The 24,936-nt window shown below is 43.6% G+C and overlaps 1 protein-coding gene across 2 annotated transcripts in view; it reads right to left on the bottom strand.

Moving 5' to 3' along the window:
• The window catches only part of LOC108930155 (neuroplastin-like), a 50,938-nt gene that overhangs the window by 5,557 nt on the left and 20,445 nt on the right, over positions 1–24,936 (bottom strand). For both annotated transcript variants that reach the window (XM_018745264.2, XM_018745263.2), the window contains exons 2-5: positions 18,047–18,221; positions 17,666–17,760; positions 3,860–3,993; positions 3,356–3,629 (exon numbers count right to left, since the gene is read on the bottom strand). In XM_018745264.2, the coding sequence (XP_018600780.1) occupies positions 3,356–3,629; positions 3,860–3,993; positions 17,666–17,760; positions 18,047–18,221 (678 nt within the window). The remainder of the gene's footprint in view (positions 1–3,355; positions 3,630–3,859; positions 3,994–17,665; positions 17,761–18,046; positions 18,222–24,936) is intronic.

The raw sequence follows: 24,936 nt of genomic DNA on the forward strand, positions 1-24,936 counted from the left end.
CACATATTGCTTTGTGCTAATAAAATATTCTCTTTATTTCCTAATTTGTAAAATTTAAACAACAAAATGAATTTGTCCTGGTGGTGGGGCTTGTGTGTCTCAATGAACCTCAGAGCTATGTCCTCTTGTGCTCCTGGCAAGGTCTCCCTGGGCAAACAGGTCTGATGGGAGAGTCTAGACGTCAATGAGTACCCAGCCCAGAGCAGGAATGGTAGTATTCACCCCTAAAAGTCTGGCCTAGTTGGTGTTTGCTGGGGACCACCTGGTGGCCAGGGAGTCCACATAACCTAGTCATCCTTAGGGCAAAATGGAAATGTAGAGCACTCTTGAGTGCTCCCTACCTACAAGGTGAGTGTTGGGGTAAGGTGCAAAGCCAGGCAAATGCCAGGTTTGGATCTACACAAACTAGACCTTGGCAATGTAAACTGGCTCTGGGAACATGGAACATCACTTCTCTGATGGGGAAAAATGTGAAGCTGGTGAAAACAACCAGCTGAATATAGTTGATATCACCTCTATCTATAGCATTGAATAGACTTGATTGGTGGTGCTCTTTCACATACTGTGGAGTTCAATGTTGTGAAAGGGCCTGGGCAGGCATGGGCATATTCACAAGCCACAGGCTCAGGGCAATGCAGTTGAAGCTCTTCAAAGTTACCTATTGAGTTGCCTCAGTGTGGGAATGATGGAGATATCTGGAGGGGTATGATCGAGAGAAAGAAATTGTCACGTCTGAATTTGAATGGCAAATTGTTACCGGCCTACGGTGCCAGTCATGGGCTAGCCATAACAAACACCATATTTGAATACTGGGAGACTGATAAGTCTACTTGGTATAAAAGAGCCTTGAGCCAAAAAATTATGATTGCAGTCGTCATCTGACTTGAGGCCATATGTTCTAGGCACTGGGTGAAGCAAGGAACAGAACTGTCATCACTTGGTGGTGACTGGGGCTCAATAGTACAGGGCAGCAGTCAGACAGACCCTGGAGACCACCCAAAACTTCTGTGAGGGCTTTCTGAGAACAACTGGCAAGCATTTCAATGCAAGTTCAGTTCAGTTCAGTTCAATTCAACTCCTACCTACGAGAAAACTTCCCCCTACTCGTATTTCTGGAGTGTGTTCCTAGTTTCTACTTGTTTGTATTGCCTTATTTATCTGTACTGCGGACAGTCGGAAAATCATTTCACTGCATGTTGTACTAAGTGTGGTTGTGTATGTGACAAATAAAAACTTGAAACTTGAAGTTAAGATGGGAACATGGAGTCACAATCTACTGTGTTCAAGGCCTCAGTCATGGACAAAGCTGCTGAAAGCTGTGGTTTGGGGCAGTTGGTGCATTATATATACGGTAGCAACCCTAGGACCTGCTGGTGGACACTAGCAGTGAGGGAAGCTGTTAAGCTGAACAAGGCTTTCTGGGTAATGGTTTCAGGAATTTCTAAGTTTGGCAGAGGTACTGGCAGACCAATTTTGCTGCTGCAGAGGCAGTTGCTGAACAGAAAAGTTGGGCATAAGAAGAATTTGGGGAGGCCATAGACGTGGACTGTCAGATGGCCTCAGAGATATTCTGGAAAAGTATTAGTTCCTTAGGAGAAGAGGCTGTGATTTTGCCCAGGCTGTGCTAAACAATGATGTGGAAGAGCTCACCATTCCAGGGAGAATGTTGAAAGGTGGAACATTCTGAAGACCTCCCACACTCCCACTCTCTACCTGGATGCACTGTTTAATGCCTCTGGTAGATTAAAACCCATCATTTTTTTGGAAGTACTAATCTGGTGAGATGGCCTTGGTATTGGTGCATGAGATTTGATAAAACATGTTAAAACCACTGGATAGTGTTGGGATAGCATTTGTGTGTCTATTCAGTGTTACATGGAAAGGCATGTAAGGTACCCCTGAATTGGCAAAATACCCTCATGGTCCCTATATTTAAAAAAGTGGACCACCTTAAAAAATGATCACATTCCTCAGCCTCCTTGGCAAAGTCTATGTTAGGGTACTGGAGTGGACACTGCTTGATAGCTGAGAATCAGATTTAGGAAGAACAATGAAAATTTCATCCTGGTCGTGGAGTTGTATCTGGGGGGAAGAGAATATGCTACTCCAGTCTAAATGTATTAGCATGTGGACTTGGAAAAGGCATATGATCATCTCCGCGTGCATGAAGTATGGGGGATATTAAAGAAATATCCAGTACAGAATCAGTTTGCTGTAGGCATCCGACTCTGGCAAGTGTGGTGTTTTGTCTCCACTGTTGTTTATGATTTTAAAGAAAAGATCAAGATGTGGCCAAGGCTCAGAGGGTGTCAAGTTGGGTTGATAAAGGATGCCACCTCTTCTGTTTGCAGATTTTAGCCCTTTGGTCCCATGTAACTGTTACATTCAGCACTTGAGCAGCTCACTGCCAAGTGTTAAGCAGCTGAGTATGAAGTCTGAGGTCATGGTCCTCTCTCGGAAAACAGTGGGTTGCTTTCAGACAGTAAGGGGGCAACAAATGGCTGTAGAGAAGTTCTTTTATCTTGGGCCTTTGTTTACAAATGATAGAAAAGTATATGGGAAATTGAAAATGAGATTGGTCCAGCATCAGCAGTTTTACAGGCAAAGTAATGAATTTGGTGAATTTGCAGCTGAGTGTTCAGATAAAACTTTTAATTTACCCCTCACTCTATGTCCCAGTTCTTATCTACAGTAATATATTTTGAGTAATGAGTCAAATGAAAGAATGAGACTGTCTATGCAAGTGGCCAAAATTAGGTTTCTCTGCAGGATTGTTGGCCTTACTCTCTATGACCGGGTGAGTTTCAGGAGAACTCATCCCAAAAAGCTACAGTACTACTCACAGACTTGATAAGGTACCTGAGGATATTGTTTCCTCACAGTGATGAATTATTCACTGGAAGCCACTTGTGCTGTCATCAAGGAATTGTGTTGCTTCTAAATATTAACACACAAGGCTGGGCCTGCTAGGTGCTCCTTGTCAGCAGTGTATACATCCCTGTCAGGATCTCATAGAACACAATGTGGAGAGGGTTCAATCACTAGACACATGACAGTATAAAATCTGTATAAATTATACTTTGCAAACTGAAGTCCCAAATAATCACAGTTCTACAAGTGTGAAAGAAATGGATCTTACAAATCAAAATTACATTTGAGAGCAGAAAATGGGTAGCATAATGCCGAAAACTTAATGTATAATGTCAAGAAAACACATAACAATGGCAAATGAAAGCAGTTCAAATAATATGTTTCGCCATAACCTGTCTTGTCAGTGTAATGGAAACGTCTCCTTCAGTGAGGTGGGGAATTTAATCACAAGGCAGGAAAATGTGAGTGTGGGAAACTGACATACCATCGGGTACCTCATCCGGCCGCTTTCGTTTTTCATACACCATGATGATGACCACCAGGATTATTATCTCGGCCAGCACACCTAGGAAGGGCCAGAGTGGTGCAAGGTGGCTGCGGACCCGCAAGATGGAGGACACTGAAGCAGTACCAATGATGTTCGTGGCATTGCACTGGTACTCGCCCGGATCTGTGTTAATGTCCAGTTGCACGATTTGCAGCTCTGTGTAGTTGTCCTTGTTGTTAATGAAATAGCGTCCAGAAGAGTTATGAATTTCCTGGAAAGACAGGTAAAAGAACATTGTGAGATGTGTAATGGCAATCTCAAGATGGGAAAAATGATGTTAGATAAATTCATTCAGTCACTTTTATAAGATTAAAAAATCTTTCCTTTGATATGGGAAATTGAAAATGAGATTGGTCCAGCATCAGCAGTTTTGCAGGCAAAGTAACGAATTTGGTGAATTGTGCAGCTCCATGACTGATGCGGTTCTACGGAGGAACGCACCACATACACGGCTCCCTCTAGCTTGCGCCATGTCCAGATGGGATGGGGGTAGCCCACAGACTTGCAGTAAAGCAATGCGCTCTGCCCCTCATTCTTATTGTCACTTCGCTTGTGACCAATGATGTCAGGAGCCGCTGAAAAAATGTTAAAAGGCACAGTCAAAGACATTTCATGCATGGGTGCCAGAACCAGTCAAAGGGGACTCCATTCAACTAATGAATCAGGTCAAAGATAACATTGGTCAAACCATCAAAACATCAAGAAGGTTTCTATTTTCACACTTTCATTATCACTGACGTGTGACAGATGTAGGAGCACACGGAAACCAGATTCCTACAGTACCCTGTTGTGCATTACAGATAAAAAGAAAGTTGTGGACTTGTCGTTTTTTACTTAGAAGCACAATTCAGAATCTTTATATAGAGAAAATGCAAATTCATACAGGTACATGATAGAGATCAAAGGCTAAGGTTACAGTTTTTAGCTAGGGTTGTCATATAGCACTAATATGAACCAATAAGGTGATGAAAATCTTCCAGTATTCATTCAAGCGATGAAAGTTTCTATTCTAGGGAAGTTAAACAACACTTAAGTCAGCCATATATCTGAGAAAGATATTTTTTGGTCTTGATTAGAATGAGACAAAAACCTTTTTGTTACAGATCTTTTGAACAGCTGAATGAAAGTCCCTAGTGAGCCTGTATCATAACACATTCCCAAAATAAATATGTCAAAATGCCTGTAGCAGCCGAAGTTAAAACAACTGAGATGTCTTCAGAACTATCCTGTCAAAATGTATCGGATTAAGGTTAATTCTGTAAATGAACTTGAAGTAAAAATTATATTCCTATTAATATTAATAAATATTCCTGTAATTGAAATGGCAGGACCTCAACTGTCTTATTAAAGCTAAACGAGGGCAATGATAAAGGTGGGCAGGGGTGGGATGTTTCCACTCTAGCCTGCATCCACCCAATGAAAAATTTAATGGATGAAAAAAAAAGACTTAGGAAAAAAGTTGATTTTAACTTAATTTATTTGTGCTGAATAAAGTGATGCCATTTCACATTAGCAGCGTAACTGTGTGAACATGATGGTTGGTTTAACTAATAGTTACCCCTGTGGCTTAATGGATAAGGTACTGGCTTTTTTTATGGCAGGGGTTGGGGCTGTGGGCCCTGCCAGGGGTAGAAACAAAATCCCCATTACCTGATATTTAAATGTTCCAGATGTTTGAATGCTGTTTCGTTTTGATTAGTTTAGCTGTATTTTATTATAGTTTAGTTTTACTTAAGTGGGTTTGGCCTGTTCTTGCTCTCTGGTGGGTTTGGGGTTCGAGTCCTGCTTGGGGTGCTTTGCGACGGACTGGCGTCCCGTCCTGGGTGTGTTCCCTCCCCCTCCGGCCTTATGCTCTGTGTTGCCGGGTCAGGCTCCGATTTGCCACGACCCCACTCAGCACAAGTGGTTTCAGCCATGTGTGTGTGTAGTTTTATTTAGTACCTTGGAGGTAGCAATGAAGCAATATACTGTATAATGTTTGGCTGGAACCCAAGAATTCTAGTTCTAACAGGAAACAATTACAACCACTTCATAATGGTGCAGGGAGCTTTTTACTGGGTGCATTTATTTGAGTAAAGGCAGAATTATTGTAGTAAATTTCATCAACATCTTAAGTAATTATTTGGAATATGTGATGCTGAGTTTCTTGTGTGGGAGACCATAAAATTCCAGTCCTCAAGGCTTATCTGGGCAATTGAAATACAAATGAAAATAAGAGCTTGAATACAAATTTACTTATCACTTGACACAGAATCACACACAGGGTCTTAAAGCAGTATTTTCTGCCTTTATGAAACTTCAATAAATCTGAGAAAGTATTGCAGGAATGATGCAGTTTCTGCACAGAATTTCACCTTATGTCTGTGCCAGTATTTTCACATTACCTGTATCCTTATTTTACCTGACCCACATGTTTCACAAGTTCTCATAATGCTCTTTATGTAGGTGTATAAATCTCATGGTGAGTGTGCTGTCTTTGAATGTATTTATTTTATTACACACACACACACACACACACACTTTCAGAACCGCTCGTCCCATACAGGGTCGCGGGGAACCGGAGCCTACCCGGCAACACAGGGCGTAAGGCCGGAGGGGGAGGGGATACACCCAGGACGGGACGCCAGTCCGTCACAAGGCACCCCAAGCGGGACTCAAACCCCAGACCCATTGGAGAGCAGGACTGCAGGCTAACCCACTGCACCACCGCACCCCCACACTTTATTTTATTATTTTAGGATAATTCAGTAGAACAAAAGGCATGGATATGTTCAACGATTAATTTTTGTACAAACATTTTAACTGAGTCCACAGCACTGAGTGAAAAAGACAAATTAGGTTATTTTGTTACCCTAGTTCTAAATAAATGAAAAGTATAGATATGCTTTAATTTGGTCTGTACTGCTACACTTAAAGGGCTGTTTGCTATGCTGAATCATCTCCAAGTTCATCTTGAGGAAGAACTGCTTTCAAGACAAACGTTTTCAGATCTAAAGCACTGATTGGCATCATCTTCAAGTCCTCAGAATGTCTGTGTAGGGTAGGTTTTCCATGCCATTTTTCAAATTAATTTACAAGGACTCCATGGTCCCAACAACATACAGATAGAGACAGTACACCAAGTGCTTTCATACAGTCATGCAGATACATGTCAAGAGCTTCAGTTAATGTTTTGATCAAAGATCAGAATGTGGGCAAACTGTGGTCAAAATGACTCTGACCATGGCACATGGATGTTTTTTCTTTTTTTTTTGTTCTCAGCTCAGAAACAGGTTTAGTGACTTCATACTCATTTTTACAAGAACAAGGTCATTGAAATTTTTTTATAGATCCTCTGCTTGAAGCAACAGTTTCATTTTGTGACCGTGATTACCAATTGTAAGTTTTTTTATTAATTTTATTAATGTATCTTTTTTCTCTTTTCTTTGAGCATTCTGGCATGTGCTTCATGACTGACAAGGGCAAACAAAGACTTCCCAGGATGAAACCTTACAAAAAACTTGTATAATCCACTATTGTCACTGAAGTTTCATCTTCACAATTTTCATGGATGCTGTTGTAATTGAGTTTTAGTAAATACAATCTGCAATACAGTATTCTCTAATTTCATGTGTTTTACTTTCCTTTCATGTTTACTTGCTTTTCTCATAACAGTCTGAGTTTAGAAATGAAAAGCAAAGAAATTTTAGGTGGGGCGTAAGAGTATACAAATGTATTATTATGTTTGTAAAACAAGGGATGCCTGTACATATATTTCACAATTAATTAGAATTTAGAAGTCTTATTTAATCTAGAATGCCCAAAGAGGGGTGGGCAGCCACTGGCACTTGGACCCCCAGAGGTTTTTTTTTCCTCTCTCAACTTTCAGTTGGGAGTTTTTTGTTCCTTTCCTCTGTGAAAAGTAGGCATTCTTATAGCTTTATAAAAGCATTGATAATGTATTACACTAGTCTGTATCAACTGTACTCTTTGTTTCCTTGTCTGATGTATTTGTTTCCTTGCCTTATGCCTGCATTCAAGTGCTCTGTGTCACTGCGTGAGAAGAGCGCTCTATAAAAATGAACTGAATTAGAATTGTCAATGTCAGCTTTTCAAGTGGGAGAAATTTACAAACTTTAGTCATTCAGGTATTTTCTGTCATGGCAGGAAGACGCCACGGGGGATGCTGGACCCAACTGCAGAATCTTTTGTTACAATCAGGTGAGCTTGGCAGGTTGTTGTGGTCGGGGACAGGCGTATGGCTGATTGATGGGCGAACTGGGTTGAAGCAAAGATCCGAAGGCATGGTCATGGGGCAAAGCATGCGGTCGTATCCAGGGGAACGTAGAACAGGAGAAGAGGGAAAGGAGGCAAAGGGCTTTGGAGCAGGAACAACAAGGAAGGATTTGAGAGCGCAGATAGGACTGTTGTCCCAGAATGAGTGAGATTCCACAACTAGAGGATGGAGGTTCAGTGCCTTAAATCTTGCTGGTCTTGATTGGTTTCAGGTGTCTTCATTAGGGGAGCGGTGGAGGGCATTACATTTACACACAGAACTTCTGAAGTGGACCACATCATGAAAATACACATTTCCTTGCCAAGTATGTAAAAGTAAGATTGCTAGGAGGAGGGGTTCATGCAACCATTCAAAGAAGTTTGATTTGTCTCCATCTATTTTCTTGTTCAAGCACAACCTAAATCTTTCTTTTGATGTTCTTCTCATTGTTCTGACACAGGCTGGCTACCCTTACACATTGCCACTGTTGTGTAAAATTAAAACCCTCCATACTGTGTAATGTTGAAGCACTTAAACTTAGAGAAAATATGACTTAAATGAAAAATTCGGAATTTAAAAATGACAAAAAAGGTAAACGACAAAAAAGTAAATCAGCTCAACAAAAAAAGAAAATCACCAAGCTACAAACCAAGCAGATTCTGAACAGATTAACATCACAGACAATAGAGTATTGCCATTAGGAGAGACTGGGACCAGGTCCAGAGGCTTAATCCCCAGCCATCACACACAACCCTCCATCTGTTGCCTCTGAGCCATGTGTGTCTCTGAGAACGGCCTGTCAAGGGCACTGCAGCCCACAGTTGTCCCATCTCTCCAGTCCTTTTCCTTCAACCCAGAACTAGCTCAGTACTCTTGTAAATCACTGCAACACATATTTAGCCCAGGCCTTCAGTCCTTGCCCTCCAGCCTGCAGTCAGCCCAGCTGCCTGTTGTCTTACTGAACTAGCAAGGCAGGGCAGTGTACTGCAGTAGTAAGAGAAGAGCACAAGCTGATATACTGGGGCAATAAGAGCGGATAGAAATGGTTATCACATTGTTGTAGAAAAATTTAAATGTGTAGATAAAGTGGGGTAGTAAGAGTAGAGTAGTGTGGTATACTCAGATAGCAAGAGCTAAACAAGGTGATGCACTGAAGCATTGCTAAATAGCAGAACAGTGCAGCTGGACAGTAAGCATGTTAAGTGCCAAATCTGATTGTACCCTGAAGTAAAATAAAACAGGATAATGCACTGGCTGTAAGAAGGAAAAAAGTGGGTACAATACGAAGTTAGTCGCTGATCCTAATTTCCCACTGAAACAAGGGACAGTAGCAAAATGGGTAAAGATACAGTATAAGTAATCTGTAGTTTAAAAAAGTAGTGCCCCACTTTGGTACCACAATACTTAAATATGTCTGTCTGTGCAGGCACTGATAAGTCTCTAGCCCCTTCCTCCCCCACTTCTGGACATCCTCTCCCACAGCTGTCTTTACCTCTCTTCTCACCACTGCTCCCTCTTCTCCATAGAAACACCCACTCAGTCAGCTCAGTCAGCCCAGTCCCTCCACCAGATGACAACATCGTCATCCCCTACCCCATCTCCGAAGCACACCTGGCACATTCATTTGTTAACACCCCCTCCACCTTACCATTACTTCCACCAGTCCTACGCAGCTGGCCAAATAAGGAAGAAGCTTGTATGATGCATTGTGAGAGAAACAGGTGTATGCTCCATGCTGAGAGTGAAGCTGGACACCCTGGTGGAGGTCACACAAAGATGGACTAAATGGACTGAATAAACTCCTATCTATCATGGACAATGATTCACACCCTATGCACATTGCCATAGTAAAACAAAGGAACACTTTTAGCAACAGGCTGGTCCAGTTGCTGTGTTCCAAGGAGTTACCAGAGCTAATTTCTACCAGCAGCCCTCAGAAAATACAATGAGTCCCCTGCCAGGGGTCACTTCTTAATGAGTGAGTGGCACTGAGCTTCCTCTATGTTTCACCACACCCTGCACTACCCTAGCTTCACTCGTCTAACTTCAATCTGCTCCTCCCTCACTTTCAGTTAAATATGTTTGCATGTTCATTTACTTGTCATCTTATTTTCTACTGAATAAATTTGGAGTTTGTGTGTCATGCCCGTGACCACACCCCAGCTGAATGCATCTGGCAGACATCAGCAGGGGTGAGTATAAAGGAAGCCACACCACGCCCTGGTTGCAAAATCTCTATGAGACAACTGTCCTCTCTGCGTTGTCAACCTGCTTCTACGACCCTCGCCCTGCTTTCCTGCCTCACCACCAGAGCCCTGAATCTTTGCTCCCAAGTATTGACTCCCTCATCTTTGACCAGCGCATTGAACTATGACCATGATCTCAGATATCCCTCAGAACGATGTATGCCCCTTGTTTCTTTGACCCATGCCTGTTCCTGTACACGTCTTTTGTCTTGTCCTTTGAATAAACGATCCCACACTTTGGTCCTACCTCCTGTCTCCTGTCCTGATGTACATGACAGAAGATTCCGACTTTTAATATGGACTCACCGGAGACTGAGAAACTCCGGACCACCCTCGCAATGGAGGAGGTACTGCTGGGCTCTTATGAACATACTCTCTAGCGTATGTTTGAGTTCATTGGGAAAATACTGTGGATCCTATATTAAGATGGAGCTATGCAGACCAAAGGTGCATCCACAGTTGCAGCGCCACCTGCTGTGTCATCACCTGTCGCCGCCTCATCTGTTGCAGCGACAGACCCCCAACTGGCCATGCCCCTTAGGTATGACAGCTCACTGGAGAAATGTCAGGGGTTTCTCCTGCAGTGTGAGTTGGTTTTCTAAAGCCTGCCCCTTGTCTATCACACCAACAAAAGCCAGGTGACCTACCTGGTGTCTCTGTTGACCAGCGCCACTACTGACTGGGCAACGGCGATATGAAAGACTAGAACTACCACCACTACCTATGCCCAGTTTATAAAAACAATTTGAGTTGGTGTTTGACCACCCTGCATCCAGGAAGACAGCAGGGCACCACCTGATGACCATTCAATAAGGTAACCAGTCGGTGATTTCCTATGCCCTAGATTTCCGGACCCTAGCAGCCAAAAGCCAGTGGAACCCTGCAGCCTTCCTAGATAGCTTTCGGAGTAGTCTGAACCCCTCATCCAAGCCAATATTGATAATTAGGGAGAAAGTAGACCTTTGACCAGTTCATAGAGAAGGCTATTATGATTGACAACCAGGTGCATGAATACACCCGGCACCCCTGGCCAGACACTCCCATCCAGACCGTTGTTTGAGAATCTGGAGGCCATACGAGTGGCGCATGGACATCTGGCATAGGAGGATAGACAACGCCAGTTCCGGGAGGATCTCTGCCTGTACTGTGGAAGATCGGATCACTTGCATGCTAGGTGCCCAGCTCAACCTGCATCTGAACCACCCTGACAGGAAGAGAGTGACCTCCTTCCGCCTCCCAGCTGACTGTGCCTATCTGTCCATCATGGGGGATGAACTAGGTATCCCCAGAGGCTTTTGTGGATTCAATCCTCAAGCAGCTTTATGGATATCACCTTTGCGGAGGCACAGGGTATACCTGTATGAGGTTAAAACCCGGCTCTAAGGGTTAGCGCACTAGACGGGCAGCTGTTAGGGACCAGTGTCATAGAATCCAGGACGGAGCTTCTTCAGCTCCAAGCATGGATCGGTCATGAGGAAAACATCTCCTTTTACTTTATTAAATCCCGACAACCCCATCATCCTGGGGTACACCTGGCTGGCCACGCATGAGCCGGTTTTTTTCCTGGAGCACGAGGGAACGAGTGTCATGGGGTTCACAATGTGACACACACTGTTTGTCTCTTCTGTGTCACACCACCTCCATTGAAAGTACAGAGACAACACAAGCTCTAAAGGTACCGGACATATATCATGATCTCATGGAGGTGTTTAGCAAGGCAAAGGCAGCTGCATTACCTCCACAGAGATCCTGGGATTGTGCAATAGACCTCTTGTCCGGACCTCGCCCCTAGGGGCCAAGTGTATCCTTTGTCCTTGCGCAAAGAGAAGGCTATGGAGGAGTTTATTTTGGAGGCAGTGGCCTCTGGAATCATCTGGCCATCAACCTCCCTGGCCTCCGCCGGGTTTATTTTTATGAGGGAGAAGGACAGGGGCTTACAGCCCTGTATAGACTATCAGGGCTTAAATGAGATCATGGTCAAGTACCCTCACCGGTTGCCCCTCACTACACTGCATTGTAGCAGGTGCATGGTGCCATGATATTCACTAAATTAGACCTGCCTAGCGCATATAACTTGGTTTGGATTCATGAAGGGAATGAGTGGAGATGGCATTTAGCACCTCCCTAGGCCATTAAGAATACCTCATTATGCTGTTCGGTCTAGCAAACATGGCTTCCATATTTCAGGCTTTTGTTAACCATGTCCTGGGGGATCTCGTCAATAAGTGTGTCCTGGTGATATTTTCCAAGTCCGAGTGAGAACATGTGAAGCATGTCCTTATGGTTCTGCAGAGGTTGTTGAGCAACAACCTATTCATGACAGGTGAGAAATGCCTGTTCCATAAGGATTGTTTCTCCTTCTCAGGATTCATCTTGAGCCGGAACGGGATGGAGGTGGATCCTGGAAAGATACATGTGGTTCTTAACTGACCCCAACCTAAATCGTTAAAGGCATTACAAATGTTCCTGGGATTCATGCACTTTACGAACAATTTATCTGGGGGCGAGGGTTCACCAAGATCAAAGTCCCTCTGACCTCCATGTTGCACAGCAAGGATACAAGGCTCACATGATAAACAGAGGCCCTTGACACCTTTTATGAGTTTTGGGAAAGGTTCACCACCACTCCAATCCTTTGCCATCCTGATCCTAGCCCCTTCGTGGTACAGGTGAATGCCTCAGAGGTAGAAGTAGGAGACATGCTCTCCCAGTGTCAGGGGACCCTGAAGAAACTCTACCCTTGCACCTTTTTTTCCTGCAAATTATTCTAGACAGAGTGTAGCTATAACACTGGGAACTGGGAATTATTGGCTATCAAGTTACCTTTGGAGGAATGGAGGAACAGGATGGAGGGGGCTGCTCACCAATTTCTTTTCCTGACCGACCACCGAAACCTGGAATATCTGAAAAAAGCCTGTCCGCTCAAATCCAGGCAAGCGCGGTGGGCATTGTTCTTCACTCGCTTTTGGTTCCCAGTTTCGTACTGTCCTGGATTCAAGAACACTAAAGTGGATGCGTTATCTAAGCGCCAGGACTGAGACCTTGAGGCGGCCGCCCCCAAATCTATTTTGCACTGCTCCTGTTTTGTTGCACCAGTGCAATGGCAGTTCCTGCAGGACTGAGAACAACGTACACCCCTCATTTCTTTGGCCCATGTTTGTTCCTGAACACGTCTTTGGTCTTGCCCTTTGAACGAACGACTTTGCACTTGGGTCCTACCTTCTGTCTCCTTCCCTGGTGTGCATGACAGTGTGCTTCCCAACAGCCGAGAAGCACAAGATATTTATTCATGCAGTTTTTCTCCAAAGAAACTTACAATCATTATTAACTAGCGTTTAACTGATACCTTTATCCAAGGTGACTTACAATACTACACTAAAGACCCCATAATCCTTTATCCATGTATACACCAGAACAAAGTATAATACACAGACTCATACACTAGAGAGCAATTCAGAGTCACCAGTTCTGCTGGAACATCTCTGGGAGGAAACCCATATGAACATTACATTTATTCACTTAGCTGAGACTTTTCTCCAAAGCAACTTACAATTACTTAATCATTTATATAGCTGACTAATTTAAGGTAAGAATTTTGGTTAGGGGTACTACAGGTGGAAGTGGGATTCAAACCTGTGATAACTAAATCCAATGGCAGCAGCTCTAACCATTACACAACCAACTCCCCCACGGGGAGAAAGAGTAATGTCCAGATAGACTGAGCAGAGATTTAAACACGTCCAACTGCACAGTCCAGGAGCTGAGTAAGCACCATGCCAACTTGTTCAGTGAGAATTAATTCATTTGGATTCTTATGGATGTTATATACATGATGGTGCCGCAAACGGCCGCCTTGGTGTGGAGCTCCACAGTTGTTTTGCTGTTTTTGTTAGTTTGCCCTGTCTTTAGTTATACTCCGACAATTAGTTTTACCAGGGAAGAACTGCTAAACATTCGGCAGTACACACCACCCAACATTTTACCGGTTTTCGACTATTCTGACCTTTTCCTGGACATTGTAGTCGGAGGTGCAGCGGCGCTGCTCAAGCGCTCCAAGATGCGCAAGCGTGGAAAGCGAGCTGGCATGCTAGTCAAGCTCCGAAAGATCGCCTTTAGAACAGCGCTGCCTAGTATCCATCTGGCGAATCTCCGCTCCCTACCCAACAAAATGGATGAACTTTTCCTCCTGTCCCAAAGAAACAAGGACTTTTTAAACTCTGCTGCTCTGTGTTTCACGGAAACCTGGCTGAATGAAGCCATCCCGGACAGCGTGCTACATCTGCCGGGCTTCCAGCTGTTCAGAGCGGATCGCCACGTGGAATCACGTGGCGGTGGGACATGCTTCTACATCAACGAAAGGTGGTGTACAGATGTAACAGCGTTGAAAAAGATGTGCTGTCCCGACCTAGAAGCGCTCTTCATCAACTGCAAGCCTTTCTACTCGCCGCGGGAGTTTTCCTCGTTCATTCTCGTAAGTGTTTACATTCCACCGCAAGCGTGCGTGAACGCAGCGCTGCAACAGCTGGGTGATCAGATCACAGACACAGAGCAACAACACCCGGACTCTGTCATAATCATTCTCGGGGACTTTAATAAAGCAAATCTCTTCCGTGAACTGCCAAAATACAGACAGCATATTACATGTCCCACCAGAGACAGTAACATACTGGACCACTGCTACACCACAGTAAAGGATGCATATCATTCTGTTCCACGGGCAGCTTTGGGGCTCTCTGATCACTGCCTGGTTCATCTTATACCGACCTACAGGCAGAAACTGAAATCAGCTAAACCTGTAATAAGAACTGTTAAAAGATGGACTGGGGAAGCAGAGCAGGACTTACAAGCCTGCTTCGAGTGCACTGATTGGAGTGTTTTTGAGGCTGCTGCTACTGATCTGGATGAGCTAACAGACTCTGTAACATCATATATCAGTTTCTGTGAGGATATGTGCATCCCTACCAGGACTCGTTTAACATACAACAATGACAAACCGTGGTTCACTGCAAAACTCAGACAGCTTCGTCAGGCCAAAGAAGACGTCTACAAGAACGGGGACGGAGTCTTGTATAAACAGGCCAAAAACACACTGGCAAAGGAGATCAGAGTGGCTAAGAGAAACTACTCTGAAAAGCTGAAGAAACAGTTTTCAGCCAACGATCCTGCATCAGTGTGGAAAGGCCTGAAAGACATCACAAATTACAAGACACCACCCGCCCAGCACTGTGTCAACTCAACAACTGACTGACAATTTGAATGAGTTTTATTGCAGGTTTGATAAACCCTGTCTCACACCCCACAACCATTCAGACCCCCTCTCCACAAATCAATTAACACCTCCAGCAACCCCCACCTTCCCCCCTCCTGCACCTTTGATCTGTGAAGAGGAGGTGCGTCAGGTCTTTGTCAAACAGAAGACAAGGAAAGCACCAGGCCCAGACAGTGTCTCACCGGCCTGCCTAAAAACCTGTGCTGACCAGCTGGCCCCTATCTTCACAAAGATCTTCAACAGATCACTGGAGATGTGCGAAGTTCCTTCCTGCTTCAAACGCTCCACCATCATCCCCATCCCAAAGAAACCCAAAATCACAGGACTTAATGACTACAGACCTGTCGCCTTAACGTCTGTGGTCATGAAGTCACTTGAAAAACTGGTGTTGGCCTACCTGAAGGACATCACTGGACCCTTGCTGGACCCCCTGCAGTTTGCTTACCGAGCAAACAGGTCTGTGGATGATGCAGTCAACATGGGACTGCACTACATCCTGCAACATCTGGACAAACCAGGGACTTATGTGAGAATCCTGTTTGTGGATTTCAGCTCAGCCTTCAACACCATCATCCCACACCTCCTCCTGTCCAAATTAACCCAACTCTCTGTGCCCACCTCCATCTGTCAGTGGATCACCAACTTTCTGACAGACAGGCAGCAGATAGTGAGGCTGGGAAAATTCTCATCCAATACTCGCACAATCAGTACTGGCACCCCCCAGGGATGTGTGCTCTCCCCACTGCTCTTCTCCCTGTACACCAACGACTGTACCGCTAAAGACCCCTCTGTCAAACTCCTGAAGTTTGCAGACGACACCACACTCATTGGCCTCATCCGGGATGGTGACGAGTCTGCTTACAGACAGGAGGTCCAAGAGCTGGCTGTCTGGTGCAGCCATAACAACCTGGAGCTGAACACGCTCAAAACAGTGGAGATGATTGTGGACTTTAGGAGAAACACCTCAGCATTATCCCCACTCACCATCATGAACAGCACTGTGGCAACAGTGGAGTCATTCAGGTTCCTGGGCACCACCATCTCACAGGACCTGAAGTGGGAGCCCCACATAGACTCCATTGTGAAGAAGGCCCAGCAGAGGTTGCGTCCTCTGCACCTCTATAACTGTCTGGTTCGGCTCAGCTACAAAATCAGACATCAGAAGATTACAGCAGATAGTTCGGACTGCAGGAAGAATCATCGGCACATCCCCCCCAGCTCTCCAAGAACTGCACTTGTCCAGAGTCAGTAAAAGGGCTAGCAAAATCATTCTAGACCCCTCACATCCAGGCCACTTCCTCTTCGAACCTTTGCCATCTGGCCGGCGCTACAGAGCACTGAGCACCAGGACAGCCAGGCACAAGAAAAGTTTCTTTCCTCAGGCCATCTACCTCATGAACAGCTAAATCCCCCCTAGAGAGTAAACCAGTGCAATACATAATGCTATTTATATTTATAACTTTTTATCACATCATATCTCTTACTCACACTCCCTTGCATTTGTAACTAGTGACTATTTTTGTATATAATATTGGGTACTGTATATTTTTATATATTTTTCATCCTTCATTCACATATTCTATCTTCTCATCTGTCTTGTCACTGTCATTCTGTCTGTGCTGTGGAAGTTCCTGTCACCAAGACAAATTCCTTGTATGTGCGAACATACCTGGCAATAAAGCTCGTTCTGATTCTGATTCTGATTATATGACCATGCAGACTAATCATCAAACCTAATGATTCCAATGAGATGGCTGCCCTTATCATTACAGATCCCCCCCACCACGTTTAACAGTTGGAAACAGACATTGTTGGTTGCTCTGAAAATTCACAAAGTGTAATTGTCAGACCTCTTTTATAGTTGACAATACTTATAATTGGCAATCAACCTAATATGAGTCACTTTTTTAGCTGTGCTTTTGATTATAATTTAGGTACTTCAAACTTATACTCTTTTTTCATTTGTTGTTTCTTTTATTTTGCTCCCATATATGTTTTGTTTGTAAGAGTATAAGTAGGGTATGCAATAGCTACAGAAGTAGACAGACATACAGTATTGCAAAGTATTTAATGAAGGAATTGCATGTTGTGTTGTGTTACCATAATTAATCTGAACTACTGAAAAACTGCCAATTTGAATGGGATTTGGTGATATTTTAGTATAACTGGATGTCAATTTTGGGCCTCAGCAACACATAAAAAAATAAACTAATGATACTTATATCATTGATTTATGAGAATTTACTTTTGCTGGAAGTACTTTTGCTATTTTTGTGGGTCTGAGTGGATTCACCAAGAAACTTGTAACATTTCAGGAGTTTTACACATATTTGTCATATGTTGTACTTTTCCAGGTACAACACTCCTAACAATGTCATGCAGAAGGCAGGTCACTTGTAGGTGGACACCAGAAAATGAGTATAAAGCAGTCAAGCAATGTACATCTCATACACGCACAAATATAAGTACAGTCCTACCTTTCACCTCAATGGTGGCATTAGCATTGGGTGCCATATCAAAGGTGTAAACGCACATGTATTCTCCAGCATCATCCGCCCTTGGCTTGCTCAACCTGTGCAAGTAACCATAAAAGTATTTTCCATAACTCAGCACACAGTTATATCAGCTTTCCACTCAAAACAATAAAGTAGAATATATGGAGGACAGGATTTTGTTTCTTGTTGCAGATGCATATGTTACTCTGTTTGAAAAACTGTGAGCTTGTACAGTTGTTTCTGTGTGTGGTCAACAAATGTGTAATGTAAGACTATTTTACGCATGCAAAAGACCAGAAGAAATTTCCACACATTGGTTTGTGAAGAGCAGCTAAGTGCTGCAAGGATAGTCAGGCTCCTTACTTGTACTCTGTGTCTCTGGATTTTGTGCGGGTCTCCGGTATTTCCTCGCCATTCTTCATCCAGAAGCTCTCCTGATGAACACTGGAAGCACTGGTCAGATTGCACTGTAGTGTGATGGGGGGACTGTGCAAGTCAGCAGGCAGCACCACGTGATCTGAAGCATTGATTCTGGGCTCTGAAACACACGTGAAGCATCCATTTGACAGAGGGAACAGGGAGAGACAGCAGAGCAGCTGTGCCACCTACTGCTGCCACAGGTTGTGTAGAAGAAACACATACCTGCTGGACTTATTTGGAGAACAAGAGGACCAGGGCTTTCAGTAAGTTGTCAGAAGAAAGGCATGCGGAGAAACTCACTAAATGATAAACTGAACTGAATTCAACCATCTTTTAATATTTTTATTTTAATATTGACCCTCTACTTGGCTTACTTTGTTTTAATACTATACCAGTTTTAATAGCTATTTGATGGCTTTAACCATGATTTTATATTTTTATTCATTTGATTTTATTGTCTGTCATATAAAGTGATCTACACTCAGTGGCCACTTTAATATGCACACCAAATTAGGACCAGGTAGGTCTCAATTTTGCCTTCAGAATAAGTGAGCTTGAAGCATTTGTTGATATTTTGACCCATACTGACTTGATAGTGTCAAACAGTTCCTTACAGATTTTTTTGGCCACTTATTCATGCTCCAAACTTCCACGTTCCAAAGATGCTTAACTGGGTTAAGATCTGGGGAGAGTGCCGGGAGTTGATGTAAGCTGGTAGAGTAATGGTTAGAGTTATTGTGCTTAGAGGTACTTGGCCATGAAGGGATGGACCTGGTAACAACAGTATCTAGGTATGCTATGCCATCATGGCATTCAAATGATGTTCAGTTGATATGAAGGGGTCTAATGTGAGCCATAAAAACATTCTTGACAGCATTACACCACTAGCCTCCATCTTTAATACAACTCAGGATAAATGTGTGGATTCGCACATCCTAAAATTATGGCCCAGACGTCAGCAGAGCAAAAGAAATCCAGATGCGTCAAATACACCAACTATTGTGACTCTTCAGTTGTCCAGTTTTGGTGATCACTTGCTCATTATAGACTCTTATTCTTGTTTATCGCTGACAGGAGTGGAACCCTGCGTGGTGTTTGGCTACTGTAGTCCATCCTGTTCAAGGTTCAACAAACCATACATTCAAGGATGCTTTTCTGTACACCATTGTCTCACTGAGCTGTTATTTTTTCACTTGTGGCATTCATATCAGTGTTAATGAGTCTGGCCATTCTCCTCTAACTTCTGTCATTAAAAAGGAGTTTCCATCAATAGAAGTGCTGCTTACAGTGATCTGTTTTGTTTATTGTGCCATTTCATGTAAACTCTAGACACTGTAGTGTGTCAGAATTTCAGGAGTGTAGCTGATGCTAGAACTCCAACATGTAGCATCCAATCATACCCCATTCAACATTACTTAGATAACATGTCTTGTCCATTATAATGCTTTGTCCAACAACAACTTAACCTTTCATATTTGTCTCTATACTTACACATGCTGAGTTGCAGCAACATGGTTCACTGTTTGAAGGAGCAGGCTGTGTCAATGAACAGGTGTACCTAATAAAATGGCCACTAAGTATATATGAACATTTATAAACATAACATATATTTTTTTACAAAACATTTACATTAATTTCCTTAAGGAAAAAGTAGAATTACATGTTACAGTTCTCTATAGAATTTACTTAAACATGAAGTAAAACAAGTACAGTCAGTCCTCAACTTACATCCAAATAACCTCATCCTTCACAGAAAAACCAAAAGTTCCCATATATTGTATTACATAAACCATAACGATATGTAAATAATCTGCATGAATGCAAAATTCTATAATAAGGCTTTGTTACATTTTTTCACTGTCTGCACACATTACTCATGTTAAAATAATGCTAACACAGAAAAATGATATACAGTACAGTATTATATTTTCATAATGTACTATTATTTTCATTTTTTTTTTTTTTAAATCTTTTGTCTTTCGCTTTTCCTTTTCTGTACCACCAGAATACCTAAACTTTCATCTGGTAGCTACTTTAAATGAAAATGAACTTGAAGGGACTCACAAATAGAGCAAAACAAATACAGATAGTCCTCAACTTATGTTCCAATGACCTCATCCTTCACCAAAAATCAAAAGTTCCTGTGCACTGTATTACATGAACCATAAAGATATCTAAATAATTAATCTGCATGAATGGAACATTGTATCATAAGTCTTTGTTACACTTTTCGTAACCACAAGAAATATGGTTAAGTCAATGGTATCATACAGCAAATGGAGCGCTGGTCAGTAGACATTATAACCAAACATTGCGACTCATAAATGTCACACACACACACACACATGTTTTCTGAACCGCTTGTCCCATACGGGGTTGCGGGGAACCAGAGCCTAGCCCAGCAACCCAGGGCGTAAGGCTGGAGGGGGAGGGGACACACCCAGAACGGGACGCCAGTCCGTCGCAAGGCACCCCAAGCGGGATTCGAACCCCAGACCCACCAGAGAGCAGGACCTGGTCCAACCCACTGTGCCACCACGCCCCCTCATAAATATTATAATAAGTTAATATAATAATATAATAATAATAATATAACAAGCCATAGTAAGCCCATGTAAGAATAAGTTTCATACAGACATCACTTGACTAACACAAATAGACTATTCATCAACCCCTTACGTAAGTCAAAAGTTAGGTATGTCAGATTCCCCCTCCTCCCCTACCATTCAACATAGGCTAGCCTACCTAGGCATTTCTTGTAAACACAGATATAAAAAAATTACATATGGCTAAATCTAGTTCCCGTGCTACAGACGATGATCTTTGACCGTCTTCATAGTTCCTCATTATTTTCAATTTCACCTCCAAATTGATTGCAGGAAGCTTGTGAAATGGTTCTTCAAGTGCATGTTTACCACAGGGCATTGTGAATAACGAAATGGGTAAAAAATATGCAAAAAAGCACTACACTAACGAGAGGAGATGTGTGTGTGACTCAAAACACGTGAGAACTAGGAAGATGCAGCTTCCTGCCTTGTCTGGCTATGCTGACCTGCGCTTAACATATTTCAGATGTTTTGTGAAAGCACTATCCGTAAATAATGTGTACGCTGGCAATTTTTAACGTAAATCCAGATTTATGTAAGTCAAATTTACGTAAGTAGAGGGGTCTGTATGTTGGATTGGTTTTGTTGGTGGGTGTGGTTTGAAGGTTTGTGTGTTGATGGGTTAGACTTGGTCTGTTTTTTTTTTTTTTTGGTGGGGTTAGTTTGATGGTTTGGTGTGATGGTTGGGTTTCTTGTGTTGGCAGGTTAGGCTTGATTTGTTGGTTTGGCTTTGGTGGGTTTGGTTTGATGGTTGGTTGTTAGGCTTGGTGTGTTGGCTTGGTTTTGTTGGTGGAATGGTTTGATGGTTTTGAGTTGGTGTGTTAGACTTGGTTTGTTGGTTTTTGTGTTGGTGAGAGTAGGCTTGGTTGGTTTCTGTTGGTGGATGAGACTTGGTCTGTAGGTTTGGCTTTGGTGGGTGTGGTATGATGGTTGGTTATTGTTCGTGGGTTGGCTTGATGGCTAGTTTGTTTGGTTAGGCTTGGTTTAGGTGTGTTGTTGGTGGGTGTGGTTTGATGGTGTTTTGTGTTGGTGGGTTAGGCTTGGTTTGGTTATTTGTTGGTGAGTTAGATCTGGTTTGTTGGTTTGGTTATTTGTAGTTGGAATTAGTTTCGGTTTGGTGGGTGGGTTGGAGAAGTCAGTTAAGCTTCTTGGTCTCAGGCAATGAAGATATATGTTAGCTGTGCTGGGTGTTGTTCTCTGTGGCTTCAGGTTGGTAGTTGGACTGGGTCCTTGTGTACAGCCATTGAAAAATACGCACAGGGTATAACATCTTTTCCTGTGTATTTTGAATATAAGTCAATGACAACCTGTAAAAAAAACTTCATGAAGCCAGAGCAACACAATAGAATAAACTGAAGGCTGTTTTCTTAGCATCATAATCTATGTGCATCAATCTATTTTTTATTTGAATTAAAGAAACTGCCCTTACATTATCTTATTAATATCACATTCTTCATTTTTATCTTTTCATTTTTAGGACATCAGTTTTGTACTTAAAAAGGTTAACCCAGTTGTTGTTAACCCAGTTGTCTCACATGCTCAGTTTAATTGTTAGTCATTCAGTTTATCTGCTGAAAAAAATTTTAGAAACATTCTTTCACTTTGTTTCACAACTAACAACTACAGTATATTTTAAATACACATACCCACAAGGCACTTGAGAAAAGGTCAACATCAAACAGGGGAAAAAATTTATGTAGCAATGATGAATGAGTGGAGGAAGAACACAAGTTCGTGGATGCTGAACTAAAGCATATTAACACTGAGAAATCAAGAAAGACAGTGAAACAGAAAAACTTTTAGAATATAATAACAGAATTTTAGAATAGAATAATTTTTGTTCTCCTCTTTTCGCTTTTTATTGTATTAATGCTTTCAGTAATGCACGAGTTACATTGTTGGATCATTTGTCTATGTGATCAAATGGAATAGGATCTATTACACTGCTTTTGTCACACCACCAGGTAATATTCTCAACCCTCACAATGAATAAGCTGTTGTAGCTGATTATCTTATTCTTACAATTAAAAGACTTGAAACCTTGAGTTTCTCTGGTTTAACATTTTGGCAGATTATTGCAACAGAAGGTCTAGGGCCCAGCATGGCCAGCTTGTAATGTCTGACAGATTCAAGAAAGGCAAGGCTAAAACTTGCTTTCAGGTTGTATTTCTACAGATAGTAAACGGAGTGACTAACTTCTGCTCAAGTGGGAAAAATAAGAAGCTGCAGAAGGCAACCTCCAAGACTCATAGAAGAAAATATTTAATTTAATGATTGTAGAGCAAAAATAAAACAGATTTTAGCTGATGGTTTTTCAGGTTATGTGTCCGTATTTTGCTGCTATTGTACTGTTTTAGTGTCACGCCCTCCTCTGCGTAACGAGGATCACCTGCGGCTAATCGGGGAGCGATTGCATAAAAGGGCTGTCTGGAGCACACTCAAACAAGGAACGTTGTTCAGCCTTGATCATTATTCTAGTGGGCTCCTTGAATCCTCACCTTTCCTGTTTCCACTCGTCCTCAACCCTTTCCTCCTGTCTCCTTTCCCTTCGCTCTCTGGACCTCACGGCTTCCACGAACTCCTGCTTGTCTTACGGATTACGGCTTTTGGATTGTCCCTCTGGTAACATTTGTACATCGACGACCCTTGACTTGTCCTGTGACCACGCTTTTTGGATTTCCTTTCTGAACCCCGACACTCCGCGCTTGGGTCCGACGACTTCCTTCCATTGTGACACCATGACAGAAGGTTTCGTCTTCCACGCGGGCCCAGCAGAGTGAGAGCGCATTCAGCATGCATTCGCTTCACAGGGAGCACTGCTGGATGGTCATGAGCAGACACTGGCTCGTCTCCGCGACACACTACAAGATCTGCTCAGGGCACCCCTGTGTGAGGAGAGACCGCCGCGTACCGAGCACGCCACAGGTAATGCCCCCTCAGCGCCCTTCCAAGATCTACGACTATCAACTCCGGCCAGGTATGACGGCACCCCTGCATGCTGTGCTTGGTTTCTGCTACAGTGTGAGCTTATCTTTTCCGGTCTGCCACAGGTTTACAGCGCAGATCTGAGCCGGGTCACATATCCGGTTTCTCTCCTGACCGGGCGAGTGCTAGATTGGGCCGCCATGGTGACGCTGTTCCCAGTATTCTTATGATAAATTCAAGATCCAATTTCAGACGGTGTTCGGGTTCCCCCCCAGACCAGACCGCCAGTGAGCACCTCTTGGACCTGGTGCAAGGAGACTGCTCAGAGGCAGATTATGCTGTGGAATTCAGCGTCCTTGTTGCGCACAGTGGCTTGAACCAGAAGGCCTTGCCCGCCATTTTTCGGCACGGGCTGTCTTCCAGGCAACAAAAGGAGCTGGTGTTCCACGGTAAACAATGGACGCTTAACCTGTTCATCGAGACCGCCGTCATGCTGGACAGCCTCACCCAGGACCACGAGCCCCGCCCAAGACCTGTACCTGCGACCTGTACCCCGTTACAAAGCCTGGCTGAGCCCATGCAGCTGGGACATGGCCGCCTCACCACCAAGGAACGACAGCGGAGGTTCTGAGGTAATCTGCATCTGTACTGTGGCAACGCGGATCATCTTCGTGTCACTTGTCCTGTCCGTCCGAAGCCCCAGGTGAGTGGCACCCTCACCTGTAACCGTTTCATGGTCTCAATCGTTCTATCCTGGGGCGCCACCACAGTAGCAACGAGAGCTCTGGTGGACTCAGGGGCTGCTGGGTGTTTCATGGACATCTCGTTTGCGAGGGCACATCAGGTTCCCAAGCAAAGGTGTGAGATCCAGATGAGGGTGAGCGCCTTTGATGGACAGCCTTTGGGCAAAGGGTATGTGGATACCCAAACCTGTCCAATAGACCTGGGAGTGGGGGTCTGCCACAAAGAACGGTTACAGTTCTACCTGCTTGCTTCACCTGAGGCCCCAGTCATTCTCGGTTTCCCGTGGCTCTCCCTGCATGACCCAATTTTTCAATGGAACAGGGGAGAACTGGTGTCATGGGGGCCTCGATGTCAGGGACAATGCATGTGTCTCCTGTGTCAGGCCACTTCTGTTGAATGTGCAGACTCAGCCCCACAGATCGACATTCCCCCAGAGTATCAGGACCTGGCTGAGGTGTTTAGTAAGGAGCAAGCTGTAATCCTACCTCCACACTGACCTTGGGATTGCACCATTGATCTCCTCCCTGGAGCGACACCTCCACAAGGCCGGGTATACTC

Source organism: Scleropages formosus, chromosome 5, assembly GCF_900964775.1.
Source record: "Scleropages formosus chromosome 5, fSclFor1.1, whole genome shotgun sequence".
Taxonomy (NCBI): Eukaryota; Metazoa; Chordata; class Actinopteri; order Osteoglossiformes; family Osteoglossidae; genus Scleropages; species Scleropages formosus.